The 20312-nt window shown below is 36.6% G+C and overlaps 1 protein-coding gene across 1 annotated transcript; it reads right to left on the bottom strand.

The window, feature by feature from the left end:
- Positions 1-274: 274 nt before the first annotated feature.
- LOC121242082 (serine carboxypeptidase-like 42) lies at positions 275-9431 on the bottom strand. The gene is made up of 10 exons (XM_041139984.1): positions 8658-9431; positions 3233-3340; positions 2996-3088; positions 2626-2718; positions 2203-2288; positions 1740-2018; positions 1472-1605; positions 948-1040; positions 720-837; positions 275-619 (listed from the first exon to the last, which is right to left on the bottom strand). The coding sequence occupies exons 1-10, from the start codon at positions 8902-8904 to the stop codon at positions 452-454; spliced, it is 1419 nt and encodes a 472-aa protein (XP_040995918.1). The 5' UTR covers positions 8905-9431; the 3' UTR covers positions 275-451.
- Positions 9432-20312: the final 10881 nt, after the last annotated feature.

The raw sequence follows: 20312 nt of genomic DNA, 5'->3' as shown, positions 1-20312 counted from the left end.
GGATCTGAAGATGTGGAGTGTTCCTTCCAAGGAAGAGTCCAGAGCTCATTACTGTTTACCAAGCATATCTAATGATTAAGGAAAGCTCGACCCAAAAAACAAAAAAAACAAAAACAATAACTGGAGTGCCATGGCATTACCTGACTTATTTCATCTGATAACAGTTTGAATATACTATCACTATTAATTTCTTTCATCTCCATCAGAAATAAGTTGCAACCACAATGGAATGTATAGAAGTCCATCCAACAAAACAGAGAATGCAGAAACGTTCTATATGAAATTACATTTGGATTTTGTTCCTTCCGCAAATAAATTTGAAATTGTTTCTTCCCTTCGTTATTACCACTGAAAAACCAACTCCTATCTTATGCCTTTGAATGAAGAGATCTCAGAATGATGAAACAATTTGAAGCTTTTGACAACATTGTAAATGATAGGTGAAACCTTATTAACCATCAATTGAAGGACGAGTTGTGTTTGGTAATCTCCGGCCACGCACAAATGAACTGAATAGATGTAATGCTCTTGAGGGCTGTGCATATGGTACCATATGTGCAGCACCCCTTACTGTGGCAAAAGTTAATAAATTCCCATACTCGGTTGCCCAACCTCCCACCTATTCAAAATAGAAACAAAAGGCAGCGGGGAATTATGATCAACACAGATAGAAGCACTATAGGAATAACTCTAAAAAAATATTGTAGTGCGTGAAGTACCTGGCCCTTGTGAAACCAAGCTCCATATGGGACTGTAATCTTGAAGTTCAGATCATGAGCCAATTCTCGGATGAGTGTCCGGGATCCCAGTAACGGCACAACAGAATCTTGATCCCCACTAGAATTGGTTCAATCAACAACGGCATTATATATAGCAATCAAGTTATTGATCAAACTATGCTAGCTTAAAATTAGCATGTCTGCTTTTATATCTTTTCTTCAAATTACCTAAAAACCCAGACTGGAATGTGATTTTGGATTATTCTTTTGAGCAAGGGAAGAATGTTGATGTTACCATCAGTATCACTGTAACCCAGAACACTGCACAATAAAAAAGTAAAAATATCAGTTATACCATATTAGCAAATTGCAATTGTTTAGAATATATTGTGATTGTCAACCCTAAAAAGGAGCTTGTATGACAAACAAGACCACCAAAAATGTTGAAAATCAAGTTAGAGGAAGCATAAAGTCCAAGTGGACAAATGTATAGTTTCCACACAGTTTTGTCATAACTTCGAATGACTGAGCAAGTTCTTTGTTCTTTTTACATTTGATTAAAATTAAGGAGTTATAGCCTCTTCTTGACAGAAGTTGAAAATGACAATTAGATGTTGAAAGATAAATAAACAGTTAAATCGCATCATACTTCCATTTCCACATAGGACACATTAGTACAGCTTACAGCATATAGAAGTCTCTTATTTCTAACTTCCAAAGTTGCTAGAAAGCAAACTGCACTTAATACTTACGGGCTACACATAGACCAGCCATAAGGTAATCTGGTACGATTTGCATGAAGAGCCTTCTGAACTTCAGGAAGGTTGAAATAGAATCGTCTTTCATAGGTCATACAAACATCAACCCCAACACTAATCTTAGTAGCCTGCAAAAAAGAGATGAAATGGTAAATTTGACCATTAAATAATACAATAGCATAAGAATACAAAGGGGAGGGGGGGGGGGGGGGGGGGGGGGGGGGGGGGGGGGGGGGGGGGGGGAAGTTAATACAAGCTATACCAGTTTCCGCAAGTTGAGCTCTTGCTGTACTAAAGATGGATAACAAACATCAAGGATCACGTCATAATTGTTTATATATTCCCCAACGACAATGTTTGCACTACTGATGGCATTTTCACATGACTCAGTCACATTGTGAGGACTTGCAGCAACATAATCATTGAAATCACACTCGTTCATGATTGTAAGGCCAATTTCATCAGAAATCATTCCATGAGACCAAAAGAATTCATACGTTGCTGGAATATCTCGATCAAGTCTTAAAAGGGGATTACCAATCTAAACAGAGAAGAATAGGTGAACAGATTAGATAAATTGCACAACATTAGCAAGATACCAAGGAAAATCTCAAAAAAAAGATATATATATATATATATATATACACACACACACACACAAAGTGAAGAACTTAGGTTATGAATGAGTTGTGGGGTGTCAATAAAAGTGTTTAATGTTTTCTTACAGCAACCCCTTTGATGTTGAACTTGAGACCAGTTGAATGAGCATTATGGTCAAGTAGAGCAATTGTCAATTGTGGTATGTAATGCCCTATATAGAGACATTTGCACATATAAGGAACCTATAGAAACTTGGAAAGCATGAGGTGAAAGAGGCAAAACAGGGAAAGTATAAGCTTTTATAATGAAAGAAACGTTTAAACTGTTGCAGAAAAACAGATTAAGGTAAATCGCTCTAAGAATTAAAGTAATAAATTTTCCATATGCACCATGGTACATAAATTGACAATTAGAAACTCCTGAAATAGTAAATCTTGTTCTTCTCTTCTCAGTTCAAATCACCAGATAAATCTTGAAATTTTGTACTGTAGGGGTTGCAAGAAAACAATCCAGATATCAAATGAAACTTCTATTATTGTTTGTCAAACCTGCATAGCTTTCTCCAGTGAGAAACAGTCCTCTGGATTTGAATTCTGGAAACTTCTCATACCATTTCATCATAAATATATGCATATCCTTAGCTGCAAAGAATAAGAGCTTTAGCTTGGAACAAATCCAAGTGGAACCAGTTTTTAACACAATAGTTTTGTTGTGTGTATGTGTGTATGCACATTCCTAGCTGCAAAAAATAACAGCTTGAGCTTGGAACAAATACAAGTGGAACCAATTTTTTAGAAGCCAACAAATCTGAAGTTTTGTTGTGTGTGTATGTGTGTTGTTCTTAGAGTGAACACTCTAGAACAAACAAACGCTAAAAATCAATTTAAGAGGAGAAACGGTTTGAACTATTCTCTTTACCAGTGGAGGCATCTCCACAAGTATAATCTGAACTTGTATTCGAGTATGACCATCCTACTCCAGCAGGAGACTCAACAAAGAGGAGATTTGATGCTACAAAACGAAAAAATCAGGAATGAGATCTATGGAATGAATTAGTACCAGAATTAAAAATTAAACAAAGAAAAAATATTAAGTCCCTACTACATGCTCCCAACCAATAAAACAAAATCCCACATTACATGCTATGTGACATACCTCTATTCCATGACATTGAATTTCTTCGAAGGCCTCGACCATCACCTTTAGGATAGAATGGACCCAACTCTGTAAAGGCACCTCCACCAATAGAGGAACAACCAGGACCTGAATACACAAGGCTTCTATCATTAATTTGGTGTCTAAGAGCCTCACAACTAATTGAAGTTTCACAGTAATTTTTTCATAGTAATTTTATTTCAGTGTGAGAGCTCATGGGAGAACAAGATTAAAACTCTTCCTATCTCACTGCTAAAACGGGCAAAAATTCAGCAAATAGTAATTTAGAAGGCGAGGTTCATCCTCTAGAAAAAAAAGAACATTATGTCTGATAAATCTGTTTACTAGGAACAACCAACCAAGAGTTGCTAAATGCCTTAAAAGTCTAAATATAGCTTTTTCATTCTCAGAAATTCTAATTTTTTACAATTGCCAACAGGACGTTAGAGAAGAAGTGACCGTTGTGAGAGTCCAAGTACAACACTTCACACAAGAAAGTAGGAACTAAATTGCATTTCAAAAACTAAAAGCGCCCCCGGGAAAAAGAATAGTTCCAATAACCACGAACATGAGTGCACAGTGAACAAAATCCAACTACATAGGAAAGAACAAAATTGTTACAGAACTGAAATAATAGAATATTTTTCATTGCATGAATAGCATTTACATGATTGCCTTTTATAGAGGCTTAACTACAAAGAATCGAGAATATTCTAAATACAGAAAATTGTTGTACAATGGCTGTCAAGGAATGCATTCAGTAGTGCATGCGTTGCAGAGTTTGTTACATAGGGATAATGCTCAAGTTCTGCTGCTGTGAGGTGTTGTGGCTGACTGTCAGTGCAGAGGTAGCTTTGTCTTTAACATCCCCCCTCAAGTCGAACGGCAAAGCTTGGAGTTGAAGACTTGAACAAAGCAATGCAAACCGAGAAGATGAAATAGGTTTAGTGAGCAGGTCTGCGAGCTGGTCTTTACCAGAGATGAAAGCAACCCGTAAGGATTTATTTTGCACCCGATTCCACACGAAATGAAAATCAATTTCGGCATGTTTGGTTCGTGCGTGAAACACGGGATTAGAAGATAAGTACATGGCTCCCATGTTATCACAATACAGCAGAGGGGAACATTTTAAATGAACACCAACATCACGGCAGAGGTGTTGGAGCCAGATGACTTCGGCAGTAGCATTTGCAACAGCCTTGAATTTGGCCCCAGTTGAAGATCTTGCAACGGTTGGTTGTTTCTTTGATGACCATGAAATCAAATTAGAACCAAGAAATATGCAGTAGCCGCTTGTAGATCGCCGATCATCTGGACATCCTGCCCAATCGGCGTCAGACCAAGCAGTGAGCTGATCAGGTGATGATGGAGAGAGTTGCAAACCGACGGTGGACATGTGCTTGATGTAGCGAAGGATTCGCTTTACTGCCTGCCAATGAGGCACTCGGGGGCTATGCATAAATTGGCAGACTTTCCCAACAGCGAAGGCAAGATCAAGCCTCGTAAATGAGAGATATTGTAAGGATCCAACCGTGTCCTATATAATGTAGGGTCTTCAAAGAGATGCCCAGAAAAAGCACTAAGCTTCTCGGAAGTGGACATTGGAGTTTTTACCGATTTTGCACTCTGCATATTTGTTCGGTGCAAAAGATCTGTGATATATTTCTGCTGTGTGAGTAGAAGACCTTTGGAATTGTAAGAGGCCTCGACCCCAAGAAAATAGCTCAGTTTACCCAAGTCAGTAATTGGAAAGTCACGACGTAGAGCTGCAATAAGGTTAGATATAAACTGCATGGAAGACCCTGTGATCAACAGGTCATCAACATATACTAAGACAAAAGTAGTAATATGTGCAGATTGGTAGATGAAGAGAGAGGAGTCTGCTGTAGAAATGATAAAGCCAAGATCAACAGGCCGAGAGCTTAGACGTGCATACCAAGCACGAGGTGACTGCCGAAGTCCATAGATGGCTTTGTTTAATTTGCAATCAAAGGATAGGTGCTGAGGATGTGAGAAGCCAGGTGGCTGAGCCATGAAAACCGTTTCATGGAATGGTCCATGCAGAAAGGCATTTTGCACATCGTCCTGGTGAACAAACTAATTTCGAGAGACGGCAAGGGCAAGCACAATTCGGACTGTTGTGGCCTTAACCACTGGACTGAAGGTTTCTTCAAAGTCAATGCCAAATTGCTGAAGAAATCCTCGTGCAACTAAATGGGCTTTGCGACGTTCTATCGAACCATCGGCAAGTCTTTTGGTTCGGAACACCCATTTGCAGGTGATGGTATTGGTGGCTTGTGAAGCAAGGACGAGAGTCCAAATCTGGTTGGAAATGAGAGCTTGAAATTCCTTAGACATGGCTTCACGCCATTCTGGGTACTGTTTGGCTATGGTGTACGTTGCAGGAGTTTCACGAATGGTACTGAGATCAGTAACAAGGGCACTGGGTAAGGGCCATTTGGTTGTGCCATCATGGAATGTAGTGGGTCGAAGGGAGTTAGTTTGTGAACAAGTAACCATTGTGTGAATATGCAGTCGAGGTGGTGGTGGTGAAGATGAATGTTGTGCAGGTAACAGAGAAGATGTAGACGAAGGAGGAGGACCAAGAATGGATGACGAAGACGGAGTGGAGTGGAGTGTGGACTGGTCTGGAAATTAGGAAGAATGATATGAGTGGGTTGAGAAGTAATAGTGGGCTTCGGAAGGGATGAGTACGAGAAGCTGGTTTCATTAAAACGGACGTCAATGGAGACATAAGTTCGTCCAGTGGGAATATGATAACATAGAAACCCACGGTGATTTGGGCTTAGACCCAAAAAGACACAGGAAAGTGAACGGAAATTAAATTTTCGTGAATTGTAAGATGTGGTAAGAGGCCAGCATTCAGATCCAAATACCCGTAGAGAATTGTAGTCAGGATGAGTTTTATGAAGCAAAAAATGTGGTGAGTGATTTTGTAATGTGGGAGATGGTAACATGTTAATTAAATAAACCGAATGAAGAAAGGCTTGAGGCCAAAAATGAAGAGGGACAGATGAGTGGGCTAGCAATGCTAAGCCCGTGTCTACTATGTGACGGTGCTTACGCTCAACGATACCATTTTGGGTATGAGTATGAGGACAAGTAAGTCGATGAGTGATTCCACATGATTTTAAGTAATTTGAAAAAGGATGATATTCACCCCCCAATCCGACTGGAATTGCATGATTTTTGCTCTGAATTGAAGTTCAACATTAGTTTTAAAATTTACAAAGGCGTCGAGAGCTTGAGACTTTGTTTTGAGAGGGATTAACCATGTGTATCGGTAAAAATCATCGACAAACGTAATATAGAAACGATAATCATCAGGAGACACATACGAGGATGGACCCCATAAATCTGAAAATGGTGCAGTAGATTTATTTATTCGTTGATAAGCAGGTGATCTATGATGTTTAGCCTGAGCACAAGCATTGCAAAAAGGAATTGAAGTGCACTCAAAAGAAAGTTGATGCTGCTGAAGGATAGACTGGACGAGCTTGATGGAAGGATGTCCAAGCCTGGTGTGCCATAGAGGAACTGAAAGGTGACTGGAAAATGCAGAAGGTGGTGAAGCCGAAGATGGAATGGTGTAGAGGCCGTTACTTGTGGTCCCTTGAAGAAGACGCTTCCCCGACTTGAAATCATGTATAGAAAATGAGTTAGCATAGAATTGGAAGAAAACATTATTATCGATACAAAATTGACGGACAGAGATCAAATTCTTTTTGAAAGAAGGAACACACAAAATTTTATTGAGTAGAAATTGAGATGAGGAAGAAGAGAAAGAGGCTGAACCAGAGTGTGATATAGGAACTGCAGAACCGTCACCCACGCGGAGTTGTTCTTCACCACCATACTCGAATGCATGCAAATTAAGGTTACTCAATTCACTGGTGATATGGTTTGTGGCAGCGGTATCAGGATACCAGTTGGTATCGTTTGAGTAATTGGTTGAGGTGAAGCTGGCTGTCATGGGTGATGGACTGGTATAGGCTTGGTTGAAACGGTTCAAGCAGTTGATAGCAATGTGACCTTGGCGATTGCAAACCTGACACACCACACGTTGGTCAGTGGAAGAAAATGAATTAGGAGCAGTGTTATCTACATAGTTGCCACGCCCCTGTTGTTATTGGAACGTCCTCGGTTAAAATTGCGTCCACCATGATTTCCTCGTCCACATGAACTAGAGGAAGATTTTGCAGTAAAGTTGGCAGAGGCTTCCGTTGGGAAGGTGCTTATTTCAGAATGATGGAGCAACCTTGCTTCATGCGCCAAGAGATGTCCGAGTAATTCTTCAGGGGAAATTGGGACGAGCCTAGTAGTCACAGAAATGACTAAGCCATCGTAATCTGGACCAAGTCCAGCAAGAAGGTAAGGAAGAAAGTCCTCAGGAGAGAAAGGTCGTCGCGCAGCTGCCATGATGTCAGCAAGACCCTTAACTTTACGAAAATATGTTGATATTGTATAAGCACCCTTCTTGAGAGAAGCCAGTTGCAATTGAGTTTGAATGACCCGAGCTTGAGAAACAAAGGCGTAGGTTGATTCGAGAGAGAGCCAAACAGCTCGTGCAGAAGAACAACCAACCACTTGGGCCATTATAGATTCAGATAGAGAAGAAATGAGAGTAGACATTACTTGTTGATCTTGTTGGAACCAGACCTCATAGGCTGCAAGTTCAGGTTTCGGTGCTGGGCAAGAACCATCAACATATTTGTAAAGTCGATTACCGCGAAGATATGGAACCAACTGTGTTTTCCAAAGCAGGTAGTTATCTGGAGTAAGTTTCACAGCAATGATATGGGAGAAATGTGGGAGGGAGGGAGAGGAAGAAGATGAGCTGGATTCAGCCATGGACGATGAGTCCTATTTAGGCTCTCTGATACCATGTTACAGAACTGAAATAATAGAATATTTGTCATTGCATGAATAACATTTACATGATTGCCTTTTATAGAGGCTTAACTACAAAGAATCAAGAATATTCTAAATACAGAAAACTGTTGTACAATGGCTGTCAAGGAATGCATTCAGTAGTGCATGCGTTGCAGAGTTTGTTACGTAGGGATAATGCTCAAGTTCTGCTGCTGTGAGGTGTTGTGGCTGACTGTCAGTGCAAAAATGAACACAACAAAAGAATTAAAGAGAGAAAAAAACAACTTTCCACATAGGAACGGAGAGTAGGCACAAGATCCAGAAGTACAATGAAGAAACATCTTCAAGTTTATAAAAAGAAACAAAGTAGAAGGAACCAATCGAACAAGTCCGAAGTACAGTCCACACATACAAAAAGTACTAGAATTTACTTTTAAAAAAACATCACGTCATGAAAATGCCATTCAGATAGGAGTTCCATTGTTCACACATGATCAGCAGGTATAAATGAAAGGAGAGTATAAGAACCAACCTCCATTGAGCCAGAGAGCGAGGGGCTTCTTGTCAGGCTTGTTGTCTGCCTCCACAAAATAGTAAAACAGGCTCCTCCCAGCGTTGACATCTACATCAACATACCCAGCATACTGCCTGAACCCAACCTTAGGCTGTCCGGGCAGCCTCACCACCAGATCCTCAACTGGGTAGCCTTCTACACGAACCCCAAACAACCACACCCACCCCACCACAACCAACACCCCACCATACCAACACCTACCCATCTCAGGAAATCCCGAGATCCACACGGAAAGCCCCACCCTTTTATCCGTTACCTACCGAATTTCCGTCTAAAAGATATATTCCAGCCAAAAGAGTATGACCCAAAAGATAAACCATAATATAAAAAATAAAAAAAATAAAAAAAAAAAACGTATCTTTTGTTACAAGTTCAGATTCCGTATTACTTTATCCGCAAAACAAAAAGTTATGTTATAAAAAGTCACGTGAATCCATGGCTACTTGAGCAAAAAGTGTCTCATTCAAAGTTCAAGATCCGATCTATTGAAGTTGTTGTATGTGCACTGTACACAACACAGTCCAAAGAGCAAGAGACGGACATTACCAAGTTGCAGACTTGCAGGCTACAGCTGGGGCAGTAATTTCCGTTTCAGATTGGCTGTTAAACATTTGAAAGGAGCCGGAGAGAGAGAGAGAGAGAGAGAGAGGTTGGGAAGTATATATAATAACCAAAAGACTTGACAGTCAATAAAGTCAAAACTCAGATGTATCGCTTTAGCTGCTTAATGAATATTTATATTTCATGGATAGTACGAAAGAATCAGTATATTACTAAACAATTTAATAAAATAAGGAATTATTATAGTTTGTCATATCATAATACGTAAGAAACGAACCAACAAGTGGGCAGAATGCAAAATAAATCTGTTTCTGTTTATCCTTTCTCTTTGGAAAATGCTAGACCTCCCCGCTGGAGCTTCCGCTGGTCTAGCAGTATATTTTAATGTATTTTTTTAAGTTATTTTTTTATATAATTTTTTTTAATAATTTTAAATATTTTTAAAAAATAAAAAAATATTAAAATATTATTAAAAAATATTTTCTTGATCATGAAGTAAAATAATTTTTTATTTTATTTCGTGATTAAGGAAGTAATTTTTAATAATTTTTTTTTTACTTTCTGATTAAGAAAATATTTTTTTAATAATGTTTTAAATATATTTTATTTTTTTTAAATATTAAAAAATATTAAAAAAATCTATATAAAAAATTACTTTAAATAAACACATAAAATAATACTACACCCCCGGTGGGAGCTCCCAGCTCCAGCGGGAGGTGCTGGGAGCTCCCGCTGGTCTATCAGTATATTTTAATGTATTTTTTGAAGTTATTCTTTTATATAATTTTTTTTAATAATTTTAAATATTTTAAAAAAGTAAAAAAAATATTACAATATTATTAAAAAATATTTTCTTAATCATGAAGTAAAATAATTTTTTATTTTATTTCGTGATTAAAGAAATACTTTTTAATAATTTTTTTTTTATTTTTGATTAAAGAAATATTTTTTTAATAATATTTTAAATTTATTTTATTTTTTTTAAATATTTAAAAATATTAAAAAAATCTATATAAAAAATTATTTTAAATAAACACATAAAATAATACTACACTCCGGCAGAAAGCTCCAGCGGGAGCTGTAGCATGATCTTTTCTCTTTTACCATGGAAAGAAGACAATTCGGCCGTCCTTTTTGCTTTTTCGTCCTCGCTCCGATTCTGTTGCTTTTCAACTCTGCAGCTTCCATGACTGGAGCCCCCCGGAACTTTTTTAGAACAAAGAGCGGCAAGTTGATCAAGAATCATATTTTAGATCCCCTTTAACTAAAAGTTAAATCTAAAATATTTAACTATTAAAAAGTAAAATATACTCATATTAGATTAATTAAATTCTAAATAAAATTTAACTACAATAATTTTTAAATTTTTTTTTAAACTTAAAAGTTACTGTACATATATCAAATACATATTTTATTAATTATTTCTCTCTCTTTCTTTCTATCACATATTTTATCACAATTAATATATTAATTTGAATTAATAATATATTAATTTAATAAGAATATGATTATTAATTAATATATAATAAGTAGAATAGTAAAATATGATAAAATAAAATAAATTAATAATTAAAAAAATTAAATATTTTTGAAATTATTAGTTATTCATTATTATATAATGAATAAATGTATAATATAATATGAAGATTTGATGTGAATAATCAAAATTAAATTTATCTTATATTATTTTATTATTATATAATAAAAAAATAGCATTCTAATATAGAGATTTATGTAAATAGAATAATTAAAAGTTAAATTTCTCTTATAATCATAAAAAAATATTCTTTAATTTTAACTAATTTAATGAGATTGCTTTTAGTAGTTGTGGATAAAAAATAAAAAGTGAACTTCAAGCTACCCCACATAGAGAGACTGTGACTAACATCTTTACATTGATGCTGTACTTTAAAAAGTGGGCTAATGAGGGATCTCATTAGGGTTTATTTTCTGTGGGTAATTAATGGTCATTTTTATTCATATACATCACAATTTTCTTTTAAATTAATTTTTTGTTTTATTTTTTTTAAACTTATTAAATTCTTCTATTCATCATCTATATATCATATATTTAGTAAAAATAAAAAATAAAATGTGGTATATTATATATGAAGACGATGAATAGAATTTTTCTGACATTATCCCTCCAAACATGTACCAAATAATGCCCTTTTTTTTAAGGATTGGTGTCTTTTTTTATTATTATAAAGGGGCGGAGAATTCCAACCTGGTTCTCCTTATTGGAGATCATATTTTATGTCATTTAGTTCAAAGGATCTTGATGATTGTTGTTTAGCTTGTAATTTTCTACAACAAAATCGAAACAAAAAGATTAGGATCAAATTAAACATGAGTTTGAATTTACTCCCTTAATAATTATATCTTTTTTTTTTTTTTTGTCAATTAACGTGACTCATAAGTTGATCAAATTAATTAATTTACTTTATTTTCAAACTATTTTTTTTTATGCCCTATTTATGCCAAAGAATTTTAACGTTCTCTCGTATTTAAAGTTTGAGAGTTTATTTTCGTCATAAATCAACATAACGGCCCACAAAATACATTTCTAACTAAATGTATAAATCTCGTGCAGATTTTTTATAAAAAAATAAATAAATTTCATTATAGAAAAAAAAGAAAAAAAAAAGTGCAAAAAATTCACCGGCCCATTTTTTAACAAAAGTCTTGCATGATGTTTTTGCATTTGGGACATATCCCTAACAGTGCTCCAACTTCTAAGTACTATGAGAATCATTTGATGTTTGAAAACATTTTGACAGGTAATTTCTTTATTTGGGAATTGATCTGTATTTGTTCTTTACTGTTAGTGTGGAATTATTTTTATATGAAGACCTCGTTTAGAGAAAGAACAAGAGGTAGCCCAACAACACGTACAATAACTCTGGTACAAATGCTGGGCTTAGAGAGAATGGTCTGCCTTTTTGCAATTTTCATTGTTGGGATGTGGGATAAGCAGTAAGAAGCATAATGATGACAACAATCATAAACTAATGACTACAAAGACACATAAAGTAAGAGCAAGATGTCCATTTGCACATTGAGTTGGTCTGTTGCAAGGGACAGTCATCACATAAATGGCATCAGCAAAATTATATAAGTTTCTGCAATATATTTACCACACAATGATAGAAGCTCAGAGTAAGAATATCACTACAAGAAAATTGGTTTTTCCCGGCGTTTGAAATTCGCCGTAATAGGTGCTTAAATCACCGCATATAACTATTCCTAGTAATTTATAAATCGATGCACATCCGTTGCATTTGTTTGTTCACTTCTGTTTTAACCCAAAGTTCCCTCTTGTTTGGTTAACATCTATTGGCTTCTGCACACAGTGCAGATCAATCTCTTATCCATTTAGAGGCTCCTCCCAACTTTACATTCACAGTCAAATGCGCATTGATGGTTGGGGGACAGGATGACAAAAAAAAAAGATCAGGAAGATGATGAGTAATGTCATATATGGTAAAAAAATGATCTTTCCAGTAAAACAAAACTAGCATTCATCATAAAATGTAAGTTACATATGACAAGAAAGATAATCGCTCCACTAAGAAAAGTAAACAAATCATTATGTCTAAAATATCATAATCACAATTAAGTCAAACAAGGCAATCATCAATTTCAAAGTGCAGTCCGTCGATTTGCCTTGTGAGGTTGTTCAAAAGAATCATGGCATTGTAATTCTTTACTCTTATTAGTAATCATAGTATGCCTTATCACTGTGGCACTGTGCTGTGGAGTTGTCACACCCCTGTTATCTATAGATAATTTAGCCAAATTGATAGTTAAGCAGATAACATATTTGTTATGAACTTGATTTACACTGGCATTATTGTGATGAGGAGCTTGGAGAAATCTCCAAGACCACAAAGTTTGGAATACATACAACTTACACATGAGACATGAGACGTTTCCTTTCTGTTTTCTCACATTGACACATGCATCAATTATGTCATATTTCAAAATATGAAGGTTAGTAGATAAACATCATCATCATTATCAAGGGTGGATTCATGACGTTTGTGGGGCACTATGGAGTAGGTCAATATAAAAGCTAACTCATATCCACAGTAGAGAGCTGATGATCAATTTATATCTCAGATGATGCAGAAGCATATCTATATATATATATAATATATATATATATATATATTAATGCAGAGATGTATAGCCAAGAGTGTAAATTTCTCGTTTTGTTGAAGATTCAAATGAATGATGGAAGAAATGAGAAATAACAATTAACAAAATTTTGAAAACATATTATTCAATGATGATATAATATAATGGATATTGAAACATAATGACAAGCAAGAAACTCCATTTTTATCACAGACATAACAGTAAAAATATCAAACAGAGAATGCAAGACACAGAGTTATACATCATAAGGCCTAATGACAAACTTGTATTCACAACCCAAGAATCTACCCCAAGATTAGAATAAGAGCACTTGGAAGTTGGTGGCAAAGAGAAATAAAGGAACTTTAACTTACCCTAATTTCAATTATCATAATCACATTGAATTAATATAATGTTATTTATATGACTCAACTCAACTAAACCTTAACCCCAATTGATTAAGCTCAACTACAAAAACTCTTCAAGGTCAACAATAAATTCAATTAACGCGAATAGATAAATTCGTCTATGTCTGTGTGTGAAAATGACGTGTTTCACATAGGGGTGATACCCGCCCCCTACGGGGCGGGGCCACCCCTCCCCCGCCCCCCGCCCCCGCATATGCGGGGGTGGGGAATTTCTCCCCGAACCCCGCCCCCGCATGGTGGGGGCGGGGTCCCCCGTCCGTTGGGCCGGGGTGCGGGGGTGGACCCCCACCCGTCCGCACCCCCCGCCCCCATACTGGGCCTTTGGCCCAGTACATTTTTCTGGGCCCTAAATGGCCCAGAATCGGTTTTTGGGCCACTTTGGGCCTAGAATTCGTTTTTGGGCCATTTGAGCCCATTATTTAGATTAAAAAGTATATAAATTTAAAAACAGGAAAAAAAATATATATATATATATAAAATCATAGATTGAACTATTACGTTATTAACTAATTAAGTAGTAATCATCACTAAGGCAGTAAGGCACTATGCTAAAATATTTTGTTCACAATTATACAAATTAAGAGAACTAATAAACTATTACACCATTACAAACTCCTCTAAAAGAAATAAATATTACAAATTGTACAATTAACTATTGTAGCAACATTACAATTAATTATAAATTAACAAAATCATAATTTTTCAATTTGATCAATTTGATTTTGGGGTGGAGCCGTAGCGGTGAGTTCACTGAGTGGTGAGTTATGTCGATTGCTGTGAGACTGAAAATCAAGATCATAAAAGTCAATAAGTTATAAAACCTGAAATATTAATAAGTTAAAAATAAAACAAATTAGAATTAAAAAGTTATAAAGATGAAACAAAATTTTAAATGCAAAAAACAATTATGGAAGAAATTGTGCAAACCATGACAATGGTGGGTCCAATACAAAGTCATACTGCATCGGAGGTAGCCGTAGACGTCGTCTCATGTATCACTATAAGTATTAAATTTGAAATCAAATTAATGAATATCAATTAAATTAAAATAAATAAATTAAAATAAGAAATTATAAAATGAAATTAAAATAAATACCAGATCCAAACTGATCATCACTATCCTCCTCGACGTCGGCCTTCTCATACTCAAGAACATCCGGAACATGAATTGGAGTTCCCTTAATCCAATTCTGCGTGCAAATCAAAGCCTCCACAGTGGCAGGAGCTAATGAACTTCGAAATGAATCTAATACATGTCCTCCCGTGCCAAAGGCCGACTCTGAGGCTACTGTGCTAACAGGGATGGCCAAAAGTGTGCGGGCTATCTCTCCAAGGATGGGATACTTCACGGCATTCACCTTCCACCAACTTAATATATCAAAATCTCGTGAAAATGATAGAATCTCTGCTGCTAAGTATCTGTCTATCTCTGGCTGAGCCTCTACAGAACTCCGAAGGAAGAGGGTCTGCTCATACCTCTCACCCCACTCCAATCTACGTCTTTTCCCAACCTCGACTTCAGGAAACTGTGAGCTTGAGGCTGAGGGGGTAGGTGTAGGTGCCGCAATATTACCACCCCGCAGGGTGGAAAACTCATCAAATAATCTAGTAAGGGTTTCCCGAACCCTTGCTGCAATAAGCTCTGCCCATACTTGCCCGTACGCAAGGCCCAATCCAAATATCATGCCATCCAACTTATACCTCGGGTCAAAGACGACAGCTACATATAATAAAATATTAGCCTTCGTTAAATCTCCCCAATACTTGTCATACTTTGTCCTCATAATCAATGACATCTCCCGCATCCTAATGTGACCACCCGCGAGCATGTCATCTAATTCTTCTTTTACCCTACATATTTGCTGACATACAATATTGGATGTAGGGTACAAAGTTCCAGATAGCCTCATGGTGACATCGTAAAAAAGCCTCAAAAACTCTACAAAATTAGTTACAATTTCCCAATCATCCTCTACGGGTTTCCCCAATCCCCCGTGATCATCAAAACATTTAACATATTGGATGTCTTCGTCACCCAATAATGTAAATGCCAACTTATATTCTTGGGCCGCCTCCAACATCAGAAATGTTGAGTTCCATCGTGTAGGCATATCAGTACAAAGGCTCCTCTTAGATGTTAGGCCCGCAGATCTCGCAGCAACCTTGAATTTGTCCAACCTCGAAGGAGAAGATCTCACCCATCTCACAACAGTCCTAACCCGAGCAATCGAGTTATGAAGATCTCTCAAACCATCAGTGACAATCAGATTTAGAATATGTGCCGCACATCTCACATGCAGACACTCACCACCCATGAGTGTCTTATTTGCCTCTCTAAGATAGGTCTTTAGATGTCCCAATGCAACATCGTTAGACGAGGCATTATCGACTGTGACTGTAACCACTCGGGTCAACCCCCACTCCTTTATTGCGGCCTCCAAGGCCTTTCCAATTGTCTCACCCTTATGATCGGTGATTTTACAAAATTTTATAATTTTCTTTTGCAATGTCTAATGACAATCAATAAAATGCACAGTCAAAGACATATAATTAAAATTTTGGATCGATGTCCAAGTGTCAGTGGTGAGACAAACAAATTGATCCACCAATTGACCCCTCAACTTCTCATTTTCAATGTAATAATATTTTTTTACATCCTTTGCCACCGTGTGGCGAGAAGGAATATTAAACTTTGATTCCAAGTAGCGAGAATACGCTTAGAACCATTTCCCATCAACAATTTGAAAAGGTAGCTCGTCCATTATGACCATACGAGTTAGGTGTCTTCTACACGCATCGGGATCATACTTAGTATACCCCTTCAAAGTTGCACCCCCACTAGTCTCATTCGCCATTTTTTTAAGTCCAATTTCTAGCCTAGATTGACTTTTGTCTTGTAATAATCTTAATATTGGACTTTTTTTGCATTGTTCTTCTAAGTGCACCTTTAATTGTGAGGTGCCATGTTTCCTATAGTGACATCCATAAATTTTCCCACAATAATTACACTTGGCTTGGGGGTTACTTGAGTCACCACGCTCTAGTTTGGTGAAATGACTCCAAACTATTGAAGCAGGTTTCTTGCTGGGCTTGGGGTCGGGGCAAGGTGCCGTAGGGCTAGGGGTTGAGGTTTGAGTAGGAGGGGTAGGTGTAGGTGTAGGTGTAGGGGTAGGGGTAGGGGTGCCCTCGGCCTGGAAAGGAGAGCTCGCACTAGAATCTGCTGGCATATCCATGAACTCAAGCAAACAACAAATCTGAAATTATAGAAAACATAGCAAATATATAATGAACATAAAAAAAAATTAGAATAAAAAATTAGACCATATAATTCATCAAACAATTGTAAAAAATTTAAAGTCATAAATTTTAGGCATTAAAAAGACACATTAATTATTCAAGTTATAAAAAGACTTATAGTGGTTTTAGTTATTTTTATTGTACTATTTTAATTATTTCTCCAAACTCAAAACAGACAAATTTGAACCAACATATTAAGAAAAATGATCACATCCGAGCATATTAAATTAAATAAAGAAATTAAATACAATACAATAAAAATGAAACGTCTAGAAATCAACTTAAAATAAGGGATGAAATGTTGATATGAATGGATAATAATGATTATGGTCGCTTTACAAAAGGATAGATGTCCATATCGATAATGGGCATGCACCATAATTATTGTGTTAGTATGAATGTTCCAAATTTGTTGAGGGCTTTGTCTTGTCACCCTAAATGCTTTCTTTTTACTAAAACAACATGTTTATGCAAATTCTCTTTTGTGTTCAAATGAATTTGACATTCATAATATATATATATATATATATATATATATATATATATATTTATAACTTGAAAGACTATAAGGCATAAGCATAGCAACTATATAAATTATAATGAACATAAAAAAAAAAAAAAAAAAAAAAGTAGAATAAAAAAAAGTACCACTTGACATTCATAATTTCATATATATATATATATATATATATATTTCATCTTAATTCATTATATTGAATTTCGAAATACCCTAGTGCATTTTTTTTTTTTTTTTTGTTCAATTTGGTAGGAAACATCAAATTCTGTTTTTAAACCCCTAAATTAATTTTTTAAACCCCTAGTGCATAGCAATTTTAAAGATTAAACCCCTAAATTAATTTAGGGTTTCGGATTGGAGCCCTAAATTAATTTAGGGCTCAAATCCGAATTAATTAGACACAATAATATTGAAATTCAGTGATTTACACACATTATATAATGCAAACAAAAAAAAAAATAATTCACAACACACAATTCACGGGTCACGGGAGCCATTCAAAATTTTAAAGATCAAACCACATGCACAATCTAAACTCCACAGCACACAATTCACAAAATCCTATCCTCCATCTCCGATAAACCCCATCCTTCCTCCAATCTCCATTAAATATGTAAATCACAAAAAAATTTGAAGTGTCGAATTTGGGTTTCTTACCTTCGAAGATGAAGAGAGAGGAACCGGGTGCGAGTCCGAGTCGTGCGACGGGGATGGCGATGCAGATAGATGGACCGGGCGGCGGCTCACGGCTGCGAGAAGTAACTCAGAGAGAGAGAGAGGCGAGAGCAAGAGTGAGAAGAACTGAAAAAGAAATCGGGGCTGGGCAGAGGCGAGAAGGGGGGCTGGGTAACTAGGGTTTTAGTTTTAATTTTAAACCCAGGCATGAAACGACGTCGTTTCATGCCTGGGTTTTTTTTTTTTTAATATATATGTAAATAACGTATATAATATAATTATATATTATTATAATTATATATATATAATAATATATCCGGGCGGGGCGGGGAGGGGTATATCCGGGGCGGGGGTCACCCCAGCCCGCCCCCGCCCCCAGATGTTGCCCCAGATGCGGGCGGGTGGCCCCGCCGCCCGCATCTGACGGGCGGGGTGATCCGCCCCGCCTAACGGAGGCGGGGCGGGGCAGCGGGGGCGGGGCCCCGCTGCCCACCCCTAGTTTCACACCACCAACCACTTGAACGACCTGTAATAAACAAACCGACAGCACTGGGTGCCCAGGATAAACTCTGATGCCTAAGTAGAGAAGTAGTCTCAACATATAGTATCTCAAAAAGTTTAGGTCAACATTTGTTACCTTCATGCACCATTTATAAAGACGCAAGAACGTATCAAGGGAGTCAATAATCATTTGTTCCCTGTGTTTATCTCTAACTATCCCTTAATAAAGGAGGAGGAGATAACTGTTATGATTTATAGGGATTATCCATTTCAGGATAACTACCTTCATCCTAGGGCATTATCTCCTTGCAAATAATGTTGCTCCCTTATTGATATCATGTTCCCGTGGGCCCTTGGGCCGCGGGCCTTGTAGGTCAAAGAGGCAAGCTGGGCCTACTTATAAGCCAAGGGCCTGGCAGCAAGAGGACCCAAATATCTCCTCTAGTGTTTTAACTTAAACTACTGAAATATGAAGAAAACTGAACGAGTACTAGAAAAAGCACCATGAATAGAAAGTAAAATCTACAGATCGCATGATAACCATAATTGTGTCGCCCTGCACCACATATTATTCTTTGAGATTTTTGGTCTGCAGAGGTATGTCTCCACCATCAAAAGCATAAGAAAGAACTAGGAAAAGCTACCTCCAAACATACGTTTTCAGGTATAGATTTACAGAGCTCTGGCTCATCCAAACGTGCTCTATAGTTTGCTGAAAACACTTCAATATCTTCCATACTGGGGGAACCTGACCTGTAGAAGAAATATATCAATCTCCTAATTTAGAGCACGTTTGGGGGCTATTGGTATTTCTAAAATTGAATTAAGTCTAACCAACCATTCCAAAACCACAACTTCATTTAAATTCCTATATTAGCATATTGAAAATGATGATACATGAAAATGTGGTGAAAGCAGCATGCATATTAAACCCTAACACTTTTGTTCAGTGATTCAAGCCATACAACATCATATCAACTTGTAAACTGTTGATAAAAGAGAAGTCATGTGAAATCTTCACTTGTTCCAAAATTTTAAATTAATAGGATGAGGTAAATTTAATTATTTATATGCTTAACGATACTTATCATAATGTGAAGCCTTTTTTGTCAATACCAGGGCCACTTCTTTCTTAATGTCAATGACAACTAGTATAGGCAGATCATTTAAGATTATGAAGTATGAGAATTTTCCATGATGCCACAGTGCAAAGAAAAACGCAGAGAAAAGAACTTCAACCTCAATGCATATAGTGGATTTGAAACCGAAACATATTCGAGAGAATCCAACAGAGAATCTGTTAAAGGCTGCGTTTGGATGTTAAGCTGAGTTGAGTTCTTTATAAATAGTAGTGAGTTGAAATGATGGAGTGAGTTTTGTGGGATCCATCTAAAATGAGTTTAAATGTATTTGGATGTTAAGATGAGTTTAGATATATTTATCGAAAGTTGAAAAATGTTGTGGGTCCCGTGTGTAAAGAAGTGTTGAATTGAA

Source organism: Juglans microcarpa x Juglans regia, chromosome 8D (assembly GCF_004785595.1).
Source record: "Juglans microcarpa x Juglans regia isolate MS1-56 chromosome 8D, Jm3101_v1.0, whole genome shotgun sequence".
NCBI lineage: Eukaryota > Viridiplantae > Streptophyta > Magnoliopsida > Fagales > Juglandaceae > Juglans > Juglans microcarpa x Juglans regia.
The sequence above is the reverse complement of the archived record's forward strand: the minus strand, read 5'-3'. Positions and strand labels throughout refer to the sequence as shown.

Coding starts and splice junctions, on each gene's coding strand:
- LOC121242082 (XM_041139984.1), bottom strand. CDS start 8,904: ATGGGTAGGTGTTGGTATGGTGGGGTGTTGGTTGTGGTGGGGTGGGTG. Junction 3,341..8,657: donor CGCTCTCTGGCTCAATGGAG/GTTGGTTCTTAT, acceptor TTGTGTATTCAG/GTCCTGGTTGTTCCTCTATT. Junction 2,719..2,995: donor TTGTGGAGATGCCTCCACTG/GTAAAGAGAATA, acceptor TATTCTTTGCAG/CTAAGGATATGCATATATTT.